At 53.6% G+C, this 23545-nt stretch overlaps 1 protein-coding gene across 1 annotated transcript; it reads right to left on the bottom strand.

Moving 5' to 3' along the window:
• Nucleotides 1-1276: 1276 nt before the first annotated feature.
• Nucleotides 1277-21682, bottom strand: LOC119812098 (angiotensin-converting enzyme). The gene is made up of 25 exons (XM_038326493.1): nucleotides 21391-21682; nucleotides 20581-20748; nucleotides 19780-19873; nucleotides 19061-19204; nucleotides 18231-18422; nucleotides 17597-17694; nucleotides 17113-17285; nucleotides 16549-16772; nucleotides 16125-16269; nucleotides 15779-15877; nucleotides 15462-15584; nucleotides 14885-15096; nucleotides 14090-14226; nucleotides 12878-13036; nucleotides 12551-12638; nucleotides 10439-10582; nucleotides 10080-10271; nucleotides 8253-8350; nucleotides 7916-8088; nucleotides 5187-5410; nucleotides 4737-4881; nucleotides 4199-4297; nucleotides 2342-2464; nucleotides 1842-2029; nucleotides 1277-1652 (listed from the first exon to the last, which is right to left on the bottom strand). The coding sequence occupies exons 1-25, from the start codon at nucleotides 21637-21639 to the stop codon at nucleotides 1420-1422; spliced, it is 3924 nt and encodes a 1307-aa protein (XP_038182421.1). The 5' UTR covers nucleotides 21640-21682; the 3' UTR covers nucleotides 1277-1419.
• Nucleotides 21683-23545: the final 1863 nt, after the last annotated feature.

Consider the following 23545-nt stretch of genomic DNA (forward strand, 5'->3'; position numbering starts at 1 on the left):
ATTGGAACAGTCTGGAAGGCATGTTTATAAGTTTCATTGTCTTGCTGAATTGCAAATGTCTACTCTCTTGCAAATCCCTCAATTCCATATCCTGCACAGGAGAGGCCTGCACACACACACACACACACACACACACACACACAGACACACTCATGTACATACACGTGCACAGTGCACACACATACCACACACACACATACACACTAGAGACTGAGCAGTAAAAACCAGGCTAAGGATATTAGGGGCCAGAAATAGGAGCTGTGAGCCCTACTAGGGTAAAAATATCAGCAAAGCCTAGGAACAGTTTGGGCTGAGAGTCCTAACAGAGGTGGGACCAGGCTGGAAGATTATGTCCCAGAAATCTGACCAATTTCCACTCAGTCAAGAGCTAGATTTGATAATTAAATACCTGAGAGTAGATGCATTTATGGTTTTTTTTTGGGGGGGGGAGACACACACAGCAAATACAGTGGTATTCTATTTACATTATCCTGTTTATGTATTGGGGGAAAAGGCTGGAATGAGGCACACCAAAGTGTTAGCAGTGTTTGAACTTCATGATGTTGCTATCATGGGCTTTTATTCAGAGTTTTCCAAATTTCCTACATAAATATGTAGAGAAAAACTGTTTTTAAAAAGTTCCTTAAAATAACACTCCCCAAAATCCAAAAGAAGGCTCAGAATGAGGCTATGCGTTCTGGGGTGAGCAGGGGGCCTACAGCAGTGACTCCACGGTGTGGTCACTGGTGATTGCTCTTTTCCCTGGACAGTGCCTGTGTGATGTGGCTCCACCGGGGAACCCCGGCTGTCCAATCATGAAGGGGACAACAGAGCTGGTGTGGCTGGAGTCTAAGTGACTGTGGGGTTTTGGCACGCTCAGTGAGTCAGGTCCTGTAGTAGAAGGGCACCCAGGACCTTGCCCCCGAGACAGCCACACAGGGAGGGGTCAGTGTGGACCAGGATGCATGGAAACAGGGTGAGCCCTTCATATGCATGCACGTGCTTCCTTGGTGACTGCGTGGGTGGGAAGTGCTTGCTGTGGCAGGACCCAGGTCACCTCACCTGGGCTGCCAGGAAGGCTGGTGGGAAAGGTTGTAGGGGATGGGGGTATCTGAGAAGGTGGCAATTGGTAAAGAGGCCTACTGGACTGTCCTGTCCTGTCCCTGACTTTCCCACAAGAGACACACAGACTCAGGTGTTGGGGAGGACCTTTAATGGTATTCACAGAGACTGGATAGGGAATTCCATGTTAGAAGCTGGGTATCCAGAGAATGAGGGCTGGGAGTGGGGGCAGAGAGTGTGGGCAGGGGCAGGGCAGAAGAAGGAAGGGCCAGCTAGAGTGTGTTACACCCACACACCATGTCCCCCATCCAATTTCTCGTGGGACACTCCTCTGCCAGCCTCGCCAGCAGGGTCACCTCAGGAGTGTCTGAGCTCCACCTCGGACCCAAACTGGGGCCCACGGTGGGGCCTGCGGAAGCTGTGGTGTTGGCGGATGGTGAAGAGCCGATGGGTGAGACCCAACGTGGCCACAAGCAGGGAGACACCCAGGAAGAGCAGCACCCATTGGCCCACACGGGCCTGCTGTGGCTCCAGGTACATGCCCAGGAAGTTGACACGGTCAGTCTCTGGAAAGGGGCCTTCTGAGCGAGCTGAGCGAGGAAGCAAGGAGACAGAGCGGTAGGCAGGGCGACAGACAGAAGCACTGGGACCTTGTGTTCTGGCGTCCCTGTCCTTGCTCTGAGATCAGACTGGAGGCTGTCTGGACTGGGAATGGGGTTCATCCCTGTGTGAGCTCTGGGAGCGGTGCGTGGGGCTGGAGGTGGGGTGGGTGTTAGTACCCGTGTTTGGTGTCCAGTTGTATTGCGGCCAGCCCAGTGTCTCTCCATGTCTCCTGTTCTCGGTGATGAGCCATTCTGTCAGTGGCTTGAAGTAGTTCATCATGGCAGAGGCTGACATGTTTGGCTGGCCTGTGATCAGCTTCATGGCTTCTGGCCATGGCTTACTGTAACCCAGTTTCATGGTATCCCTGGGGGAGGCATCAGAGAAAGGGAACCTGAGTAGGAACCACGTGGATCCTCTTGCCCAGTATGGCATTTTTTCTCCATACCCCTTTCCCAGCATAAACGACCCTTTAGGTTTGGGAGAGCCTGAGTAGAGCTGGGGCAGGGTTGGGGAGGAGAGATGCAGGGCCCAGGGGCTCCAGTTTCCTCCTGAAAGTAACATGTCAAGGGTTCTTCTTGACAGTTCTCTGCCCAAGAAACCAAACAGAAAGTGTCCCAGAATAGCCTCGGTGATTTCTCAGTTTCCAAGAGTCAAAGGAGGGGTCTGACACACTCACGCCAGGAGCTTTCCTGCTTCTTTGGATTGGTAGATGTCACACTTGTGCAGGGGACCCTTGTGCCCAGCGGCATGGCACAGTGCCTCGTGAAACTGGAACTGGATGATGAAGCTGATGAAGTACCTGGAGTGGAGAGGCGGTGTGGGAGAGACGCTTAGAGTACAGGAAAAGTATAGCACGGGGTGGGGAGAGGGACTCGTCCATTGCCAGCGCCACCCAGCCTTCCGACAGTCACAGGGGACCCAGCGGAACAGGAGGCAGCCAGGGTGGAACGTGCGAATCTGGTAGGGCCTTCTGGGTAGGGAAGGCACTGGACAGTCTTATCTGGAGCAGCAGGGATTTCTTGGTAGGAATATACCAATCAAGGCCTGGGGCGACCACAGCAACTCTGGTTTTTAAACATGAGTAGCGGCACAGGCTCCTCCCATTGGATCCTGGGTACAAGCCATGTGCCACTTATTCCCCCAGACACTTCCTCAAAGAGCTCGCTCTGCTCAGGCTACTGGCCAGAATGTGAGATGTGTGTTTATAGAGAGCCAAGTCTCCTTGTGCTCACTCCTGCCTGGATAACTGTGCTAAGCAGGGACACTAACAACCACGGGGTCCATCTTGAGGCAAGAGTGAGTATTGGGACTCAGAAGGAGATCCAGTAGGTGGTGGTAGCCCCACTGGGAAGCCCTCCTCCAAAGCTTCTCATGAGGGCAGTCTCTAGGTCAAACCTGATGGGCCCCAGCAACAACTCTTTTTGCTCCTTGCCCTCTGCAGCCTCGGAGAGCGTCTCAGTAGAGAGATGTCTTTCTTCCCAGGTCCATGCTTCTATGTGCTGGCTTTCATCCTGGTGTCAGAGCTCCCCCCTCCACTCCCCTCTCAGCTTCCAGAGATCACTAGAGGCAAGAACTCTAAGAAGTTTTGCTCTCCTGGGAGGCCTTCTCTGTCCTCTGTGTCTTGGCTCCCAGGTAGCCTGGGCACCGGGAACTCTGTCCTGAGGTCTACCTGTCACAACTTCTTCAGAGCTCTCTGGATCACACACCCTGAATAAGCTCCCCACAAGAGCATGAGGAAGGAAAGGAGCTGCCTTGGGCGCCTTATGCTAGGGCCAAATGACGCACCGGCGAGTGCTGATGCCATCCACTTAGTGAGTAATTCACAGTGCATGGCTCCAGCCACTAGGTTCCCCAGCAAGTTCTGTGTAGACAATTGACTAGGTGGTTAGACCTTGTGACCACCCTGCGTATTGAGATCAAGTTGAGAGAATGGATACTCATAGAGACAGAGGATGTTGTTCAAGCAAAGGACAGGAGCTTTGACCCCCAAGCTGGCAACTAACTTGTCCCTAACCACCTTGCCTCCTGCATAAAGCTGGGCCTCCTGCACTGGGCTCCAGACTATAGGACTTTTCGGGTACAGCTCAACATATATTGCAGGCAGTTGGTTCAGTTGCAGCAAAGGGCCCACAAAGGGATCATGTCTCAAATCTAATCGATCAACAGAACCCAAGTCAGTACCCAGCCACGTGCCACTGTTGACATCAACTGCCCTGTCGGTGGTAGATGTGGTGGCTCAAGACAGGTGACCTACTGTGAGTGTCAGACCAGCCTGAAGCTTGGACTACAGAGTAAAGCCTGTTTTAAAACAAAAATCCCACCCAGTGTAGGCCTTGTAACCATTAGCCAAACTTCCAGTGGAGTTTCAGGTTTTAACTGTTTGGTTGGTTTAGGCTCTCATGTTGTTCAAGGAAGACTTAAAGAAATAGCTTTGGTCGCAGGTGGGTGGACCCAGGCACTGTGTGTCACGAGCCAGCTCCCGCTGCTTTGAGGAGGCAGCTCCAGCATAGAGTTTTTCTCCTTTTGCTCTTACCTGATGTACGGCACATTTGCGGGAACGTGAAACTTGGACCCTGGGTCAAAGTCACCTTGAGATCTGGGCATTGGAGGGCAGAGACCCTGATATTTCAGCCTGTCAAATGGGAAGATATATTAGAGGGTGACTTTGGGGTTGAGAGAGGGTTGGCATTTTTTAAGTAAAGAATAGTCCCTGTACCAGAATGTCCTTTACTCCTGCGTGTTCTGCTCAGGTGTACAGCCACCCCGGGGACCCCTATCACTTGTACACACACACACATGCATACACACATGCACACGTGCACACACACACGGACCTCTATCACTTGTACATACACATATACACACGCATGCACACACACGCACACACATGTGCACACAAGCATGCACACACACATGCACAAACACAAGAGCATGCATACACACGCATGCACACACACACATACACACACGCACACACACTTTTTCACTGGCTCATCTGCAGACACACAAGCACATGCAGGCACTCTCGGAGATTCACTCCAATCCACACCCCCACCAGAATGTTCTAGAACCTGAGGCTCCACCACTCTTGGTTGTAGTTCTCCTTGGTGATACTTCCATCGAAGACCCTCCAGCGCCACTGGTCGAGGAGGTAGCTGAAGGGGATAAAGGCGATCTTGTCGAGGGCCATCTTCATTAGGAAGTTGATGTCATGCTCTGCAAAGGAAGGACGTGCAGCCTCAGGTCCATGCTGGCCTCGTGTCTGGGCCTAGCAGCTCGGGTCCAGTGAGGGGAAGGGAACAAGGTGCTGGATCTCACCATCCCTAAACTTGCCCCTTGGGATGATCTGTGTGTTATCCTGTCAGGTTCATCCCGCTGGGGACCCTTCCCTTTCCATCCAACGATCTATCTCAGGTCTTTGCCCAGGGTCATCTATAAAATCTTCCTATTTCTGCACCTCTCAGGTATGTTACCCCCTCTGGGTCCTCAGCCCACCTACCAGCACCTCTGCCCTCTCTCACCATAGCCACCGCCCTCACTACTGAGCAGATTGAGGTTGTGGAGATGTTTCGGGGTAGACACTGAGAGAGCCAGCACATCTCCAATAGCCTCATGGAAGCCAGGGTTGGCACCCTCCCGAAAGGTCACGGGCAAGTCTTTGTACTGCATGAAGTACTGGATGTGGCCCATTTCATGGTGGGCAATCACCAACTCCTCCATGTTCACAGATGTGCACTGCTTGATCCTAGGAACAGGGGCGGGGAGAACGTGTGTCAGGATGACACAGGAGTACCAGGACCACGGTGAGTGCATCGTGTGATAGTGAGTGCATCATGTGATAGTGAGTGCATCATGTGATAGTGAGTGCATCATGTGATAGTGAGTGCATCATGTGATAGTGAGTGTATCATGTGATAGTGAGTGCATCATGTGATAGTGAGTGTATCGCATGAAGCATGCCTCCTCCCCGCGGGTACAAGGAGCATGACCTGATGAGGAGAAATCTAGTAAGTGGTCCTGAGAAAGAGGTCGCTTGGGGGCCAGAAGTCTCTGAAGGTCACCAGAGCCACCCCTCTGCCCCTAACTTCCTGAATAGCTGCCATCCACACAGACTATTGCTTTCTGACTTGGTCTGGAGGCACAGGGACGTTCAACCCTGTGCTTTGTAGGATGTGTGTCCAGTGCTTTCCCATGGACTTGTCTCTTTCCAGGGTTGTCTTTTCCAGGGTTGGGGCTTCCTGGGGACCACATGGGCTGGGCTACTCTGCATCTCATTTAATCCCAAAGGCTTGAAGAATGCTTAGGACCAGGGCTGATTGGCAGCTGCAGAGCTGTCCAGGCCAGGAGACTCCACCTCCTTGTGTTCCCCTCACCCACTTCTTCAAGCCTGTTCCAATGACAGGAGCTTCTTCCTGGGGTCTAAACAGAGTCTTTCAGTGCAGGTTCACCTCATATTCCTTTCTCATAGGGGGACGGGAGAGGGAGGAGCTCCCCAACATCCCACTAGGAGTGGAGTCTGCCTACCTTCTCCTCTGAATCACCATAGAAAAGGATTCTCACAGGTATCCTCACCTCCATGATCCCTAATCCCCTTGTCAATCCACCTGGGCCTTAAAGCTCCAAGTCCTCATGCCTCTGAAGGGCCCAAGGCCGGGCAGTATCCCCGCTCCCAACCCCCACATGAACCCCATCTCGTTTGTTTCCTGGCTTTGTGTCTATACAAGAGCTTCATCAGCTGGGGACAGAATCACCACCCCTTTCCAGACATAGTCTTTTCCCTTCTTCCTTTGAATCTGGGTTGCCCTGGGTTTTCTCCCGTAGAATGTGGCAGACATGTAGGGTTGAAAATGCCTGTGGTCCTAGCACTTGGGAGCCCAAGTGAGGCGGGAAGATCACAAACTCAAGGTCAGCCTAAGTTATATAGTAAGACCCTGTCTAAAAGAGGATGCCTGAGGCAGGAGGAATCCACAGCAGACAGGACTCCGTGCCAGTTTTACACTTAGCCATTGAGAAACCTGGCTTCTGTTTTAATCCATCTGCCAGCCTGAAATGGTCACAATAGGAAGGAACCCAAAGCCAGCTTGTGCCAGAGAGAAGCCTGATCAACCCCCAGCCTCTCCAATCATCCTAACCAGGTACCCAGTGTGAGAGGCAACCCTAGACACTGAATGTGGGGAAAACTGAGGCACTCCAGCCAACAGTCAAAACTAGATTCTGGGTAAATGGCTCCAGATGAGCCACTGAAATTACCCCCGCTGTGTCTAGGAGGTAACTCAGTGCTTTCCTGGCAAGAACAAAACCCTGGGAGTCACTCTCCTAGTGCCAATAAATTAATTAAAAATTTAAGAGTTTATTGATTTATGTGGTAAGCACCTGCCGTGGTGTGTCTGTGACCATCGGAGGATAGCCATTTTTGAAATTCCATTCTCTCTCTCCACCATGTGGATTTGGAGGCCCAGACTCAGGTCATCAGACTTGGTGGCACGCACCTTTATTTGCTGAGACATCTTGCTGGCTCAGTTAAAGTTTTTAAATACTCTGACTGAGATGTCTGTCACTGCGGAGTGAGGACAGTTTCACTGAGCACTGCCGGAACTGCTCAGAGATCCTTGAGGACCAACTGGTCACTTTATGCCACAAGATCTTGGGGTGGTCTGTTAGATAGTTGTAGGTAACCAGCCCCAACTTGATAAGGACAGTGCCTTATCTGTCAGCGGTGAGAGCGGGGTCTTCCTACATCACAGTGGTGCACCATGGGAATGGTCAACAATGTGCAAACGAGGCTGTGCAGCATAGATAGCTTACATCAGGTCTGCAAACTGAAGCATCCCACTGACTACTGACAGAGCCGGCCAGCACTTCTGGCATTCTTCTTTTTTCTAAGATGTGTTTATTTATTTTATGTATATGAGTGCTCTATCTGCACGTGCCAGAAGAAGAAATAAGAACCCCCTATAGATGGTTGTGAGCCATCAGGTGGGTGCTGGAAATTGAGCTCAGGACCTCTGGACAAGCAGCCACTGCTCTAACCACTGAACCATCTCTCCAGCCCCCTGGCTTTCATTTCTCAGATGGAACTTCCCTACCTGGTTCCCACGACTAGGACCAAACTCACCTCCTTGACTCTCAGTCCTCAGCTTCGTCCCAAACTGTCCCCATCTGTCTTGCTCTCTCCCGTTGAGGGGACAACCACAGAGCCTTGACTCAGCTCATACTCTTGTCCCAGGATCCTAGCTCCACCCAGACAAACCTGAAGTCCTTGCCATTGTAGAAGTCCCAGGCTGAGGCGTGGCACACCACCTCCCGTCCGTCAGTTGGCTTCTCCAACATTGACTTGTTCCAGAACTCGGCGGGCACAGGCAGCAGCCCCAGGGAGGTAAAGAAATTGTCAGCTTCCTGAAATATCCTTCTGGGCGTCCATCCCTGAAAGCAGAGACAGCTCTTTGCGAACTGAGGTCTCTGACAGACACAGCTGAGGCAGGAGAGAGGCTGTAAGAGGGCCATACTGGCAGGGAGAGGGTTTCTGTCCTCTCATCTGGGGCCTGCCATACCTTGTTCCCTCAGAACAAGGCCTGGACTTCACTGACCTGCTTTATCATGGCCTCCGTGGCGTCCAAGCTGGGGGCGGAGGGAAAGGGTGCCACCAAGTCATAGATATTGGACCAGGTCTGCGCCCACATGTTCCCTAGAGGCAAGTTGGGACACACAACTTTTTAGGCTCAGAGAAACGCTGTAGGGATAGGTGGGCAGATCCCAATCCTGTCAACCAAGGTGGCATCTTTTGAGCTTCAACTGTTTGCAAACCGTGCTGGGGCATTTGATGTGCATGGTCTCCCACCTGCATGCCCAGCCCACGAGGTCATTTCCAGTGTGGGTTACAGGTAAGAACCTTGCTGGGCGCTAGGAATCAAGGTAGCCTTTCCGGCCCATGAGCAGTGAAGGAGTCTTCCACAAGAGAGTCCCTGGAGCATCGGTACCCACATGACCACCACTTCCTAAGTGCCGCCCCAAGCTCACATGTAGTAATTTGTAGTCCTGCCTGCTTCCTGACACTGTGTAGCAGAGGAACTTGGGTCTGGAGAGAGTTAAGTAATCCAAACAGGGTCTCAGACTCCTAAGTGACGTAGTTGGATTTCAATGCCATCAGGCCACACTCTTGTCCAGCCACCTACAGTCCCCTCTGTATCTTCTCACATTGAATTATGCCGGTCACCAGTCACACCGACAGGAACCTACCATCTCCTTTTGGAGAGACTAACACCCTAGAATTCAGTGTCACTTAAGAGCCCAGCTCTCCAGGACTGGGGAGAAGGGGGACATTCAGAATGACTGGAAGGTTAAAAACTTCATTAGAGTTGGGGGTCTGCCATAGCTGGGGCAGAATGTGCCAGAGGGAGTCAGAGTGGCAGAGGGATGAGAAAGGAGTGGGAGGGTTGGGGGTGGGGCACCTAAAGGGCTTCTTTTTCTTTGACCACAGGAGATGAACTTCTAAGCCCTGGAGCATCCCGCTTCCCTCCTGGGCTCTGTGTTCTTGGTCACTGAGTTGATATCTACTTAGATATTCTTTGAACTGTCCCAAAGAGGGATGGAGGAGGACTAGATCTTGGGATGCACCAATGTTCCAGCTGCATGAGAGTCAGATGCATAGAAGGACAACCTTCTGGGGGTCTCCCAAATGACCTCTAAATGTGTGCTGTCTGACTTCACTATTCATAACAACTGTAGGAAAGCAATGGCCCATTGGGGACAGAAAACTGGTGGCCTCTACTTTCCCCCAGGTCTTTCTGTCTCTCCCTGTCTTCTTCCTCCTTCATATACTCAAGGCTGTTTGAATATTTAGAGCCGTGGAAGAATAAGGGCCCAGATGTTGAAGTGGATCTGAGCTCTCAGGACTTTTCCTTGCTGCCACACATTGACTTAGACCCCGAGTCTTCTCCCCTGAGCCCCCAGCCCTGACTTTGCATCTGTCAAAATCTCACATCTTTCAAGGCTCATAAGGAATTTCCTCAGATGCCCACACCCGGACTCCTGGATCTGGCTGTCTCAAGGCATGATGGGCAATGTGGTCTAACCCTTAAAAGATGGTGAAATGCTTGTGTAGCATGGTTCTGTGGCAAACATGGCACCTAGAGAACTGGGGAGTGTGGCTCAGTGGAAGAGCACTTGCCTGCCACATACAAGGCCCTGAGTTCAATTCTCCTGCACCACAAAAGAAAACTATAAAAATATGTGGTAACTAAACGTGAGCAGGAAGTTCCCCCCCCCCCCACTCCAACCTTGGCCACGCTCCCACAAGGCTTCAAGTCTTATCACTCATGACACTTCAGGCCTGCTCTCGGCCCTGTGGCCAGCACTATCCTGTCCCTTACTATTGCCCATTGCCCACCTCCTTGAAGTTGGACCAATATCCTTACCCAACAGGTGGGCGGGAATGGGGCCATCCAGGTTGATGTGCTGGGACCCATAGTGGCGGTGCAGGGAACGGCGCACGTAGGCATGCAGGTTCAGGTAGAGTGGCTGCAGATCCTGGTACAGCTGTTCTAGGTCTTGCTCCAAGTTTTTAGACTCATATAATGACCTCCAGGAGTGCCCTCCATCCGCATAGCCTGCACAGGAGACAAGCCAAGCTTTTCCAACAGCTCTCTCTCACTTAGTACACCCCTGTCACCTCTGGGGCCCTTCCTGTCCCTAGCCTAAGGATCAGAGGACCTCTTTGAGGAGCTTGAGGGAACTGGGGAGCAGACAGCCAACGGCACCAGCACTGGGAACTTACCGTTGAGGCGGGCAATCTTGTTGGAGAGTTCCACATACTTTGGGAAAAGGGGGAGGATGGCTCTCCCCACTTTGTCTCGCCAGCTCTTCCACACCCACAGCAGTTCTTCGTATTTCCGGGATGTGGCCATCACGTTGGTCAGATCTGGAAGGGAGGGAACGAAGGGCTTGAGCCTGGGTTCTTGGCTCAGGACTCATCTGTTTTTAAGTGGAACTTGGTCATGGAATTTCAGAGTCGGAAGAAAGCTTGACAGGATAGGCAGTAAGTAGCGAGAGAGGAGAGCGCTAGGGAGCCGGAGCCCGCGGCCACGAGGAGCTCATAGGGTGCCCACCTGGGGCAACATGCTTGCTACACATACATGACCTCAGACACGTGCAGGGGTTCAGCAACTCGGAAAGGGGTTTACTTGCTCCTTTCTTAGGAGTAGCTTAATGACAGGCTTATGTCCCCACATAGGAGGTGGCCAGGCTGGAAAAAAAACAAACGTTTCTCCCATGAATTCCCCTTCCCTGGGAGAAATAGTTTGGGAAGTGTCACAGGCCTAAGTTCAAGTTCTATCTTCCCATGGACCACCCCCCTCAAATTACCCTGGGCGGGTCTTTTTCCATATCTATAAAACAAAGGAGTTATCCTGGCCTTCCCAGGCACTTGGAAATGTCTGTCTCCAAGCAGGGGCTGTGCCTGCTCATTGTTGCGTCCCTGGGGACCCACAACATCCTTCGCAAATTGTCAAAGGAGTTCCAACAGCTGTAAGGGCTGTGCAGGTACAAGGACTACCTGAGCTGCCTCCAGCAAGGTGGGCCCTGGGTTTATGTCCTGTGGAAGCCACTCTGCGTGAGACACCCTCCTGACAGCACAGAGCTCAGGCCAGAGTGAGCGTCACACAAGACTGTGGGATCAGTCTGGAAGCAGATGGCTTCTCCTCCTGCCCTGCCCTTGGCCTAGATGGAGGAGCCCTGGAGCATCTGAAACCCTCACTGTTGAACTTGGGCTCTATTCTGGAACATTCTATGTCATATGTTCTTGTCACAGAAACGGTAAACTTAATTAGCTTTCTTTGAAAAAGATTTGTTTTCAGAATTCAGTGTCTGCTTTCTGGTGATGAAAGTCACCGGTCTTCATGGGCTTTTTATTTTAATTACCACGTCCATGACCAGATGGCCTAGTTCTGGATCAAAGGGCTGTATGGCGGGATGCCAAATGCTACATCTTTTTTAAAAAATATCCATATTTAGAACTATACACCCAGGCATGCGCATGTGTCCCAAGTGTGCTTGTACACACACACACACTCACACACGCATGCACGCACGCACACATACATGTTCCCTCCCCTTCTTGGCCACATCACTACCTATAGGCCCGACCCCGCCCTGGAACTGTTCCTTATTCCTGTTTATTTTCCATTTCCCCTTCTCTTTGTCATTGTTCTGACATGGGAGCTGGACTGGGGCCAGGAAGAAACAACTTCTGGTAAAGATTCCTCACAAAGAATGTTTATGACGCTAGCTCAACAACCCTGGAAAGAGATATGTGTTTGGGGGTGGGGGCTGAATGAACCTTTTCATAGGGGTCAGGCTGAAGAGACATGAGCACCGAGAGGTGGCTATGAGCCGGTCCACGGCTATCCGGCGGGAAGGTGCCGTGGAGGAAGGGATGGTGTGGGAATGTTACCAGCTAGGGACCGGAGGCCCAGTTCTAGCTTAGTGCTTGTAGGCTGGTGGGACTCCTGTGTGGTTTATCCTTTCTGGCCCCAGATTCTCTTTCAGTCCCAGGGGAGGAGGGGCTCCTAGGAAGCCTCAGAAGGTAGAGACACAGACCCAAAGGTCTTTGGCGCTCCTTTTTGGGGTCTGTGGCTTTGAAACACGTTTGAGATTCTATTGCTCTGAGGGGAAGGTAGAAGGAAAACATTCGGGGCATTCTGGGCAGGGGGAATGCCCTGGGAGCAGAGATTAGAGAAGTGTCAATGGGGTTGGTTCTAGCTCTCAGTGGGGGTCAGACAGTTCCCCTGGAGGAAATGAGTTAAGGAAGCCCATCTCTTCCTTCCCTTGACAGCATCCTTACCCCTATCAGCCAGCCCCCCAACTCTCTCTCTTTCAGGGGTGCTCTCACCAGGCTCTAGCTGCAGACAGGTGCCATTTGTGTAGCAAACATCGGCTATGCTGTAAATGGTCTCCATGTCCAGCAGGATCTGGTTGTACTGCAAGGGGGGAGAAAACGGGAATGAAGACTCCTCCTCCCATTTTGCTCTGGCTCCATGCATTATGGGTGGGAACCAAGGGAAAATGTGCCCCAACGTGGTGCAGTCATGGGAATTCTGGAGACCTGCGGACATGGCTCAGGTCAAGACTTGAGAAATCGAGAAAGTAGCGTGGAGACAGACCCGCGATTTGGCTACTCCCCAGCAATCTCCACCCCCTGCTCTCCATGGCTACACACCTCTTCTAGCTCCTTGGGAGGTAGCACTGCCCGGTCCATGTTCTGAACCTTCCTTATGATCCGCTGGGTGCTCGAGTTCTGGAAGTTGGTCACATCAAACTTCTTGGCCAAGGTGCCATATTTCAGGGTGTGGTTGGCCACCTCCTTGTTTTTCTCAAGCTGGGGGCAAAAGGGGGTGGTGTCACAGGCTCAGGAGATTTGGCATGGCCTCTGTGTAGGAGGTTCCATAAAGGTAGTGGTGAGGAGCGTGGTTCGATTAGGTGGATAACTTTGCCCATACAAACACCCTCCTCTTCAACCTGGGCCGTCTGCTAATAGACTGGGTATAGCATGTGTTCCTCAAAAGACATCTGCCTTCTGGCAATGGATATCCTGACAGAGCAGGAAAGGGAGTCCAGCACACCTTAAATGTCATTAGGATGAAGGTGGCGTGATATTAGATAGGAGCTCCCCTACCCCCCGGCCCTGCTTATTCAGGGGTTGCGTCTATGAAACAGGAAGAATGCCAGATTGTGCATAGCTGCCAAAGGATGTCTACAGGAAGAGAAAGTGAGGTACTAAGGACCCACGGGCAGCACACAGCGGGTCTTCAAGCAATGTTAACACCCTATGATCTAGGGTTAGAGCGTATGGCCAGAACTGGCTTCCTGTGGTATGCCGTATACACTCTGCCGCAAAGGGAGGGACAGGGTGCAGGGGAATGATCCCTCATGCTGCTGACAAACAGGTCGTCAATCTTTTAAAGAGGGACGCTGTCGTTGCTTATCATGTACAATGGATTACAGTCTCTGAGACTGGTAACTAAGAATGGTATCCAACTAGAGAAACTCGCTCAGACGTGGATCCAAGCCCAATAAATCTGAAATGGAATGTCGTTTTAAAATACTCTGTTCACAGCCGGGCGGTAGTGGCGCACGCCTTTAATCCCAGCACTAGGGAGGCAGAGGCAGGCGGATTTCTGAGTTCGAGGCCAGCCTGGTCTACAAGAGCTAGTTCCAGAACAGGCTCTAGAAACTACAGGGAAACCCTGTCTCAAAAAAAAAAACAAAACAAAACAAAAAAACCAAAAATACTCTGTTCACAGACTTCTCACCAGTTTTGGCAGCTTGGTGCTGTGTGTGTGCGCGCGCTTTTGAGTGTCTCTCTACGTCTGTGGGTGTGGGTGTGTTTGTGCGCATGTTACACGCTGGAGTTGGTGGAAGTGGTTCCTACCAGGATCTTGCTGGCCTCTAGGGTAATGTTGGTGTTATAGTGCCAGTTGGCCTCTGCGTAGGCGTTCCACAGCACCCGGGCTGTCCGGTCATACTCCTCCACGAACCTGTTAGCTTCCGCTTCATCAGTCACTAGGTCTGCAGGAGGTGAGGAGGAAAACAGACAGGCCTTGCCTTCCTTACCACAAGGTGTGGTTCCACTGGAGATCCCTCCTGCTGTCCCCTGGCTCCTTGCCCCCTCGTGGCCCTGCCCCTTTCCAGGAGTCCCACTTGGGTTCTGGGTTGTCTGGATGATTGGCACTCGGTGAGTTGTTGTCTGGCTTCTGGTTGTTGCCTGGTTTGTTATCCCCTGGCTTCTGGTTGTTGCCTGGTTTGTTATCCCCTGGTTGGTTGTCACATGGTTGGTGGTCACCTGACTGAGGACCAGCAGGGGGTGCCCATAGCAGAGCAGCAGAAAGAGGAAGATGGGCAGTCCTGGAGTAGCCCAACCTTGGCCCATGGCCGCAGGAGAGCAGAGCCCTGCAGCCTCTATCACTGGCCAATAAGAGCCGAGTCTGCAGTGTGACCTCATAGAGCAATGTGCCAGTAAGACTGACCCCAGGGGCCCTCAGGCTTGGGCACACCGTCTCTAGGATGCTGGGAGAAAGACATGCCCACCTTTGCTGTAGAGCCCTGATAATGATCCCAGAGGTGGGATATAGCAGGAAGGAGCTGACCAGGAACCTGAGGCCCCGGGCCCAGAGGTCAGAGGTCAGGACTCCTCTTGGTCCCTGCCCACCCTCACTCAGGGCTTTACCAATGCCGTATGGATAGGTGTCAGGTAACGGTGGACGCCACTGATACTCCGGCCAGCCTAGGACTTCACCATTCAGCTGATTCTGCTCCTGCAGCCACCGGCTGAGCGGTTGGAAATACTCCAGCAGTGCCTGGGCATCCAGGGCATCTGAGCCCACCATATCCTTCAGCACCTCCTGCCAGGGCCTGGAGCAGCCAGCCTGCAGCACCTGCCTGCCAAGCAGAGTGAGCACTGTGGGTATAGGAGACACAGGCTGGGGTCCACCGCGGTGCGGCCGCCCATCTGTCCTTCGTTAGTGAAAGAACTCTAGGGCTAAGGTCTCCGTGAGAGTGACGGGACATTTGTCTGGCCCCATGGCAGTTGAAGGCCAGCTCAATAAAGATTTGATATGAAAGAGAGAAAGGGGAAAGGAGAGAGAGAAAGAGGGAGGGAGAGGGAGGGAGGGAGAGGGGTTGAAAGGAGAGGAGAGATTTACTCCAGAGCAGTATGGCTTTGTGGTGTTCCAACCACAACAGTCAACTACCTTGGCCAGCCTCTCCCCTCCGCCTCCCACTTTCTTTCCCTTCCCGCCACATACCGGAGCTTGGCCCCAGCCTGGGTAGACTGGTAGATGTCACACTGGTGTAGCGGGCCCTGGTGGCCCGCCTCCTTGCACAGTGCTTGATGGAATTGGAACTGTAGAATGAAGCTCACAAAATACCTGCAGGGACAGAGAGCAGGGGCTAGGAGGAGTGTGGAGAGCGAGGCGAAAGTCCCTTGTTCGGCTCTATCCCGAGTTCCGCAGGGCAACAGCTGGACCACGGGCTAGCCGTAGGAAGAAGGAAGAAGAAAGGACCGTTCTAATTCTCAGCCCTTGGGCCGGAGGGATGACGGAGCAGGGAGGAACACAGATACCTGATATACGGTGTCACGTTTGGGATATGAAACTTGGCTCCGGCATCAAAATGGGTTTCGTTCCGGACAACTGGAGGGCAGATCCCCTGGTACTTGGTTCTAGAAGGGGACGTTTAAAATCTTAAGGCCCTAGGGATGCACAGCCTGCTTGTAATTTGCAGAAAAAAGGTGCTGGTTCCACCCCCTCCCCAGGATCCCTTCTACATGCTGGAAAATGGGGGAGACTTCCTGGAGTTTTCAGCGAGGATGGAGGAGACAGTGGGTAGGGGGTAGATGTTAGAAAAGAAGGACAAGGCCGGTGGAGGCAAAGGGTCTCCTGTGTCAGGCTTCTCTTCTCTTTCCTCACCTGAGATACCACCAGTCAAAGTTGTAGCGGGAGGGTGGGGTATGTCCACTGAAGACCCCCCAGCGCCACTGGTCCACCAGGTAACCAAAGGGCAAGAAGGCAATTTTCTCTAAGGCCATCTTTAGCAAGTAATTGATGTCACTTTCTGTATAGAATTGAGAAGAGAGAGAAGGTAGGGGAAGGAGCAGCTAGGGCAGAGTGCTGGGGGAGGGGAGGGCTGTGCAACAGGAGGTAAGGCTGCACAGAGGTGACCCCCAAGTTCTCAGCTCCATGGACAAGGACTCCAGGAGAGTGCTAAGCTCAGGATGTATATGGGGCCTCAAGATAAAAATGACAAGATGGAGCGGGGAGCAGTCGAGATCTAACATGGTGGAAGGAGATTCGACTGAGCCAAGTTGCATCCTCTCCCTGGCCCACTTCATACCTATGTCACTGGCCACACGGTCCAGCAGGCCGATTTTGTGCAGATGTGCAGGAGTGGAGACAGAGAGAGCCAGCACATCCCCGATGGCCTCGTGGAAGCCAGGGTTGGCACCTCTCCGCAGGGGGACCATCAGGTCCTTGTACTGCAGGTAGTACTGCACGTGGCCCATCTCATGGTGCACTGTGGACAGCTGCTCCATCGTGACCCGTGTGCACTGCTTGATCCTGGAACATGGATGGGATGAGGATGACGGTGGAGAAGAGGGGAGGGCAGGGCCAGAGCCCTGGGCAGGCTGGGACTAGAGGAGCACGGGGTTGAGGAGGCCTCTGTCCTGGGGTGAGAAGTGTTTAGAAACTAGCAACCCTTCGACCCGACCCTGGCCGACCAGCACTCTGGCCCTCCTCCATTCCAAGGCACCCAGCTGACTGCCCCTGAGAGCTGCAGGGATGGTGAAGTGGGAGGACAGGCCCTGTTGCCCTGGAACAGAACAGTCAACCGATACAGGACGGAAACACAGCTGCCTCCTCCTTGGAGCCCCACACACTCCTCTTCCCAGGTCTAGACCTGAAGTCCTTCCTGTTGTAGAAGTCCCAGGCTGAGGCATGGCACACCACCTCCCGTCCGTCAGTTGGCTTCTCCAGCATCGACTCTGCCCAGAACTCAGGAGGCATTGGCGAGAGCCCCAGCGAGGTGAAGAATTCCTCTGCTACCCGGAACATTTTTGTGACATTCCAACCCTGGCCAGGAGGTGGGGAAATAGGTCAGGAGTCGGTCATGTGGAAGCCCCTGGGACTGCCTTTAGGGCGGGGCTTAGTGATCTCCACCCAGGATAGCTTCTGGCCCAGGAAAGATATCTGAGGCTCAGTGCCCTCATTTCCCAGGGGCAAGGCACTGCTGACCACAGCAGATCGCTCTGTCACCACGGACAAGACCCTAGATCACTGTTGACTGTTGTCTGAGAGGGGAGAGGCTATGCCTATCACATGGCCCTTCCTACCCCTCCTTCCCCATCTCATTGCCTTTCCTGAAGCCTGACTCCAGCACTTACCTTCTGCACCATTGTACCGGTGACATCGAGGTTGGGTTTGTTCGGGAAAGGCACTACCATGTCGTAGATGTTTTCCCAGCTCTGGGCCCACATGTCTCCTAAATGGAAAAAGCCAATGGGACAGTTTGGTCTCCTGCCCACCCATGTTAATTTCCCATCTTTGCTACCCTGGGTGGGTACTGGCACCTATACCCTAGGACCACAGGACAGCCCTCCTGACTCTCTGGGCTCCACAGGGCTGGTTACTGGTGTCCTTTCTGAACATGCCAGGATCCTTTGAAAAGGGGCCCCAAGGTTCCAGGCTTGTATCCTCGGAAGCGATCTACAATTAGGCTGCCTCTTCCCCTGAACCTGCAGCCAAAGCCATTGGCTTGACCCCTAACTCTGCCCCATGCTGGCTCTCTGTTGGCTCCAAGTTCCTGCCTCCCTAAGCCTCTGGGTCCCCATCTATTCAGCAGGATTCCAGGCTGCTGGGGACATTGAGCTGGGGACAGAAGCCATTGAGCCTTCTGCATAAGGAAACACAGGTCATGGCAATCCACATATTGGAGGCACTGTGAGAATGGACCACTTTCCCTCTGCTGGGCATCCTCCTACACCCAAGCTCCCCTGGGCACAAGGTCCAGGTCCTTACCCAGCAGATGAGCAGGGATGGGTCCCCTGAGGTTGATATATTTGTCCCCATAGCGTCGATGCAGTGCGCGGCGGACATAAGCATGGAGGTTCAGGTAGAGGGGCTCTAGTTGATTGTAGAGGTGCTCCAGAGTCTCCTCAAAGGAGGGGGAGTCATATGCTGAGCGCCAGTAGGCTCCTGTGTCCGAGAAACCTAACAGCGGGAGAGCACAGGTCAGGCCCAAGGGCGCTCCACATCCTAGTTTTGTCTCTACCATCTTCCTGACTCCAAGCATTGGTTTGAGATTGTTGCTTAAGTTGGCCTTGAACTTGATTGACCTGCCTCAGTCTCTTGAGTTCTGGGATTACAGTTGTGTGCCACACTCCAGCCCCCTCCCCCCTTTTTAAGACAGAGTCTCACTGTGTAGCCCAGGCTGGCTTTGAACTCCTCATCCTCCTACCCTTTCAAGCACTGGTATTACAGGTGTGGGTCACCATATCAAGGTCTATAATTTCCAACTAGGGGCTACTCTAATCTCCTGCAAAATAGGTTCTGCTTAGGAACAAAGATGCAGAGAGTCTTAGGGTTGGGAGCAGTGCCACAAAGGGTACCAGGAACAGCAGTGGGAGGGACAGGATAGCAACGTATGCTTGCCATAGGTTTTATGCCATGCCCACTAGCTCTGAGATCTTGGGTCATCCCTGCAGTCACCACACTGGCTGCTTTGTCTAGGTCAGGAACCCGAGGCTCTGGGGACAGCAGACAAGACCCGGGGCTCTGGGGACAGCAGACAAGAGTGTCTTGTAAGCTTGGAAAGGCTGCTGTCCGTGGAGAGGAAGGTGCAAGCTCACCATCTTGTTTGTAGGCTTTGTTGCTGAGGTCAGTAAAGTCTTGATACAGTGGTTTCAGTGGGATGCCCACAACATCATGCCAGCTCTCCCAGGCAAACAGCAGCTTGGCATAGCTTCGTGAGGAGGCCAGGATGTTGGAGAGCTCTGGATGTAAGCAGGGTCAGTTAGGAGCCATCTGTGTGCCGGTCTTTGACAGCCTTCACCAGAGGCACACACTGGTCTTTATCATTTCCACCAGCATCTTCAGTATCACAGTGACCCCAGAGCAAGGACAGCCTATGCGTTTGCTGGGGCGAGACTATACAAAGAAAGCACCGGGCAGGACCCTGCGCCCAGGAAAACGGCTAAGATCGTTGACACAGAAAGGACATTTAGAGGTTAGAAGAGACAGAACCCTCTCCATGACTCATTGCATAGAATGTCTGACTTTGTGATTCAGTCCCAAGGGACCCAGGGCTTGTGAGAGGCTTTTGGAGAAAGTGAGAGGACCCATTAAAAGGAGAGCTAGGTGGCCAGAGGAAAGCTTAGCAGCGGAAGGGGAGGGTGGGGCTAGAGGGTCCCTGAAGTGCCGAGAGAAGCAGGGGAGGGCAGAAGTATGGGTGCATCTGCATATTCCAGCCCCAATGGGGACCAGTGCCTTTGACTTACTGACAAACATAGATCCTGCAGGTGACCCCGAAGCACTAGGAAACCCCAGCAGAGATGGGACCCGCCCATACCTGGGTCCAGGGACCAGCAGGTGGCAGTCTTGTTGGGAAAGCAGACCTTGCCGGTGGAGTAGATTCTGCTCATGTTGTTGAGCAGGGAGTTGTACTGCCAAGTTGGAGTTGAGGAATGATGATTAGTGAGCAAACATCGGCCTCTGGAGTTAATCTGCCCACCCCACCCCTTGGCTGGGAGGAAAAAGTGGTCTGGAGAGGGGATGTGACTCAGACGCGATCACTCAGTGACACTCTTCCAACTGCCTCCCTTCCCCCGCAGAGGCAGCCTTCGCAGGTGGAACAGACCAGAGACTCAGGGTCTGAGACAAACACCAGCTTGGTACCAGCCCACAGTGAGGGGGAATCCCTGCCGTCCTCTGGCCCTGTTACGTCTGTCTTTCCAACCCGTGCCCATATACCAAGTCTACCTAGAGAGAAATTTACCGTTGACTGTGTGTGTGTGTGTGTGTGTGAGAGAGAGAGAGAGAGAGAGAGAGAGAGAGAGAGAGAGAGAGCATCCACATAGCTCTCTGCATGTGTAATGTAATTCTGGGTATAAAGCACGGGGCTTCACACATGCTAGACTAGCAGTCTTGTCCTTAAACTCCACTTCAGGTCATGAATTTGACTTTCTACTCCACCACACGTCTGGAGGGAAAACCTGTGGTCCTAGCAGTCAGTCCTCTGTTTTCCCCCTCAGGTTCCCTACAGTCAAGGTCCATACAGACTGGAGGTCCCTTCCTGTCTGCCAGGCTGCTCTCCCAACCACCACAACAGGGCACTTGGCTACTCAAGTTCTGTTTCCACTCTCAGGCCCACCTGCTGCCGCTGGGCCAGGGGCAGGTTGGCAGGTCCTAGGGTGCAGATAGTCCCAATGACCTTTCGCAGCTTTGAGTCCGTGAAGTTCTGCCAGATGGGGCCATATAGCTCCTTGGCCTTCTTGCCCCAGACCTCTGCAAACTCTTGGTTGATGAGTTCTGCTTCCTCCTGTGCTCAGCAGAAGGGTGGAAAGAGAGGTCCGGCTCAGGTGGAGCCATGGAGGAGAGGCTACCGTACTGAGAGGGCCTAGGAAGGCGGAGGGCTTCCAGACCCCTAGTTCCTGCAGAGATTCTGTCCTAGAGATGAGCTTGCAGAAGCAGCACCTCCACTCCTGAGCCCTCGGGCTGGGAACTGTGGGAATCTGACTCAGGAAAACAACGGATAAAATTTGGACCAGAATGAGAGGACAGTGAGTGGAGGGGCCAGAAAAGGAACCTCAATAAGAAGTCAGGCAGCTGCCGGGAGACAAGGACTCTGGAGCTGAACAGAGCTTCCTATATGCAGACCACCGCTGCCCCAGCTCTGGACGCCCACGCGCAGGGAGGATTTGGCCTTGGAGGAGTTAGCTTCATCCTTTTCATTCCTCTATTGGCATCACGTGCCCAACCCGGACTGGAGCATCACCGCCTGTCTAATGCGCAGAGCGGGTGGGAGGGTCTGACTGGTGGCAGGGGTCCCACTAGGGATCTCGATGCTCAGGGCTGAGGCTGGGGGCCCAAGGCGTCTGCTACCCCGGGCGACTGACCGCAGACCTGTGATTGGTCGCTGCGCCCTGCCGTGCCCCGCCCCCGCCCAGGCCCCAGCGCCCACCTGGAGCCGCGCATTCTCCTCGGTGATGTTGGTGTCGTACGCCCAGCTGGCTGCGGTGCTCTGGAACAGCACCTGCTCGGCACTCGAGTTGTAGCTCTCGGCGAAGAGCTGCGCCCCTGCCTCATCCGCGGAAAAGTTGCCCGGCTGCAATCCAGGGTCGAGCGCCGGGGCGGATGACGGCAACAGCAGCAGAAGCAGCGAGAGAGGCGACAGCGGCCCCTGCCCCCGCTGGCCGGACGCGGCCCCCATAGCGCGGTGCGCGCGTGGTGCGGCGCTGTCCCTTCTCCCGCTCCGCGACCGCCCTGCGGATTATAAAACCCAGCACCGCGGCCTCACGACACACCCCCACCTCCCCGCCCCTCCGCGCTTCCTCCTCGGCTCCAAAGTCCCCGGCGACGCGGGCCCAGCTGAGCGGGGCGGGGGAGAGATTCCTAGCCCGCCCTGGGCAGGGGAGCCAGGCCCGGAGGGGTCGGGGAGCAGCCTGGGTGGAGAGATGAGGCTAGGTGGGGCGCTTGCAGAGGAAGCTAGAAAGGGGTCCCTAGCCCCTGCAAACACACTGCTGCCGCCGCCGGGCCGTGCCTTCTGGCTGCCACCACGTAGTCTTAGGCCATAGAGCCCAGCGGTCTCTGACTTCTCAAGGCTTCCCGGCATAACCCTCCAAGCCTTTCCGGGCTCTTGAGTGACAAAGGGGTGGGGCTGGCTGGCGGTGCCGTGGGATGGACTTGAGGTTGCCGGGTCCTGGAAGAAAGGGGTCCCTGCCTGGGTGCCTGAAAGGCTCCTTGGGTCGTTGCTGCAGATTTTGGCAGCCAGTTTACCTTGGGCTTGGGGTGAGGGACTCCTCGCAAGAGCAGAGGAACTGAGGGTCTGTTCTGTTCTATGAGGGGTGGCCATAGAGTGGGCCACAAGCGCTGGCACTCCTGCTCCCTACCCTTTGGGTACACGGCTGGCAGCCAGCTATTCATCTCACAAGAATCATCAAGCGTTGCCCCAACAGAGCCCTAGAACCTCACAGCTGCACGATTTGAGAGCGACGGAATGCCTTAGAGACGAGAACAACCCTCTGCTTTTAAAAATGGAGAAATTACCACTGAGACAGATTGGCTTCAAGTCACCTGAGGTCTCCACACTCCCAGTCATTTCCCTGTCTCCTCCACCTGTCCCTCAAAGTGACAAGTGTGGGGGAGGGAGGATCATGTCCTCTTGAGGCACAGGAGGCTGTGGAGGCTAAAACCCCTCAGCACCAGGGCTGTTCCCCCACAAGAGGTGGAAGGATTCTTGTCCCTGGCAGATGGAGCTGGCCTGTCAGGTGACATGCTAGAGGAGAGGTCCCTGAGGACTGAGAGATGGAGAAAGGAGGAAGGTGGCTAGCAAGGGGCTGCCTGGTTCGCTCTGTGTGTCTTTTCCACCAGCGAGTGGCTGTCTGGAGCGAGGAAGCAGCCTGAACTGGTAGAGGCTTAGGAACGGGAATTCTGAGGGTGAGGGCGGTACCTATGAAGGTCAGATGTGAAGGGTGGATAGACACCGTTAAGAGTCTGGGGCTTAGCCTGCATTCAGAAGAAGCTCTTCTGTCTTTTCTGTCAGAAGCAGAACTGAAAGCAGAAGGAGAGAGGAAGACAGGGTGGGGCTGGAGGCTCTTGTCTCCGAAGAGTTCCTGAGTACCCAGGCCAGCAGAGAGGAAGAACAGGCAGTTCTTTCTGCTGGCCCATTCTCAGGCCCAGCTGTGGGCAGTGGGACACGGTCTGTACTCCTGGGTTAGGGACTGAGTTCGCCAATGAACGGTTCTGCCTTACCGTTGAAATGATGAAATCAAAGGCTAATTACTGTTATCCTGCCCACTGATCCCAGAGGTGGCTGGAGTCACCTCCCTGCTCCTCCCTATAGGTGACATTTTGTTGTAGGAACTTGTTGAAACACACAACTTCCCCACGATGCCATACTTTCCAGGAGGGTAGAGACGCGGTCAGTATGCCTCATTCTCTGTGTGTTCCCAGACCTTAGCACACACCTGTCACAAAAGAGGCGGCAAGGGGATGCTAGGGAGGGATGCCCAACCTACATGCTCACACCTCCTGACGGCAGCTCCAGTGCCTGCAGAGGAGTCTGTAAAGAGCCAGACTTCACCAGTTTGGAATTTTACAGTAATACAGACAGACAT

The sequence above is a fragment of the Arvicola amphibius genome, chromosome 4 (assembly GCF_903992535.2).
Source record: "Arvicola amphibius chromosome 4, mArvAmp1.2, whole genome shotgun sequence".
In the NCBI taxonomy this organism is placed as follows: domain Eukaryota; kingdom Metazoa; phylum Chordata; class Mammalia; order Rodentia; family Cricetidae; genus Arvicola; species Arvicola amphibius.

What these genes read in the sequence shown, in the direction of transcription:
- LOC119812098 (XM_038326493.1), bottom strand. Translation starts at nt 21,639, where the DNA reads ATGGGGGCCGCGTCCGGCCAGCGGGGGCAGGGGCCGCTGTCGCCTCTC. An exon ending in TACAACAGGAAGGACTTCAG is followed by an intron (nt 16,773 to 17,112) that starts GTCTAGACCTGG and finishes TCCATGTTCCAG; the next exon opens with GATCAAGCAGTGCACACGGG. An exon ending in CATTCCCGCCCACCTGTTGG is followed by an intron (nt 8,351 to 10,079) that starts GTAAGGATATTG and finishes ACTTGCCTCTAG; the next exon opens with GGAACATGTGGGCGCAGACC.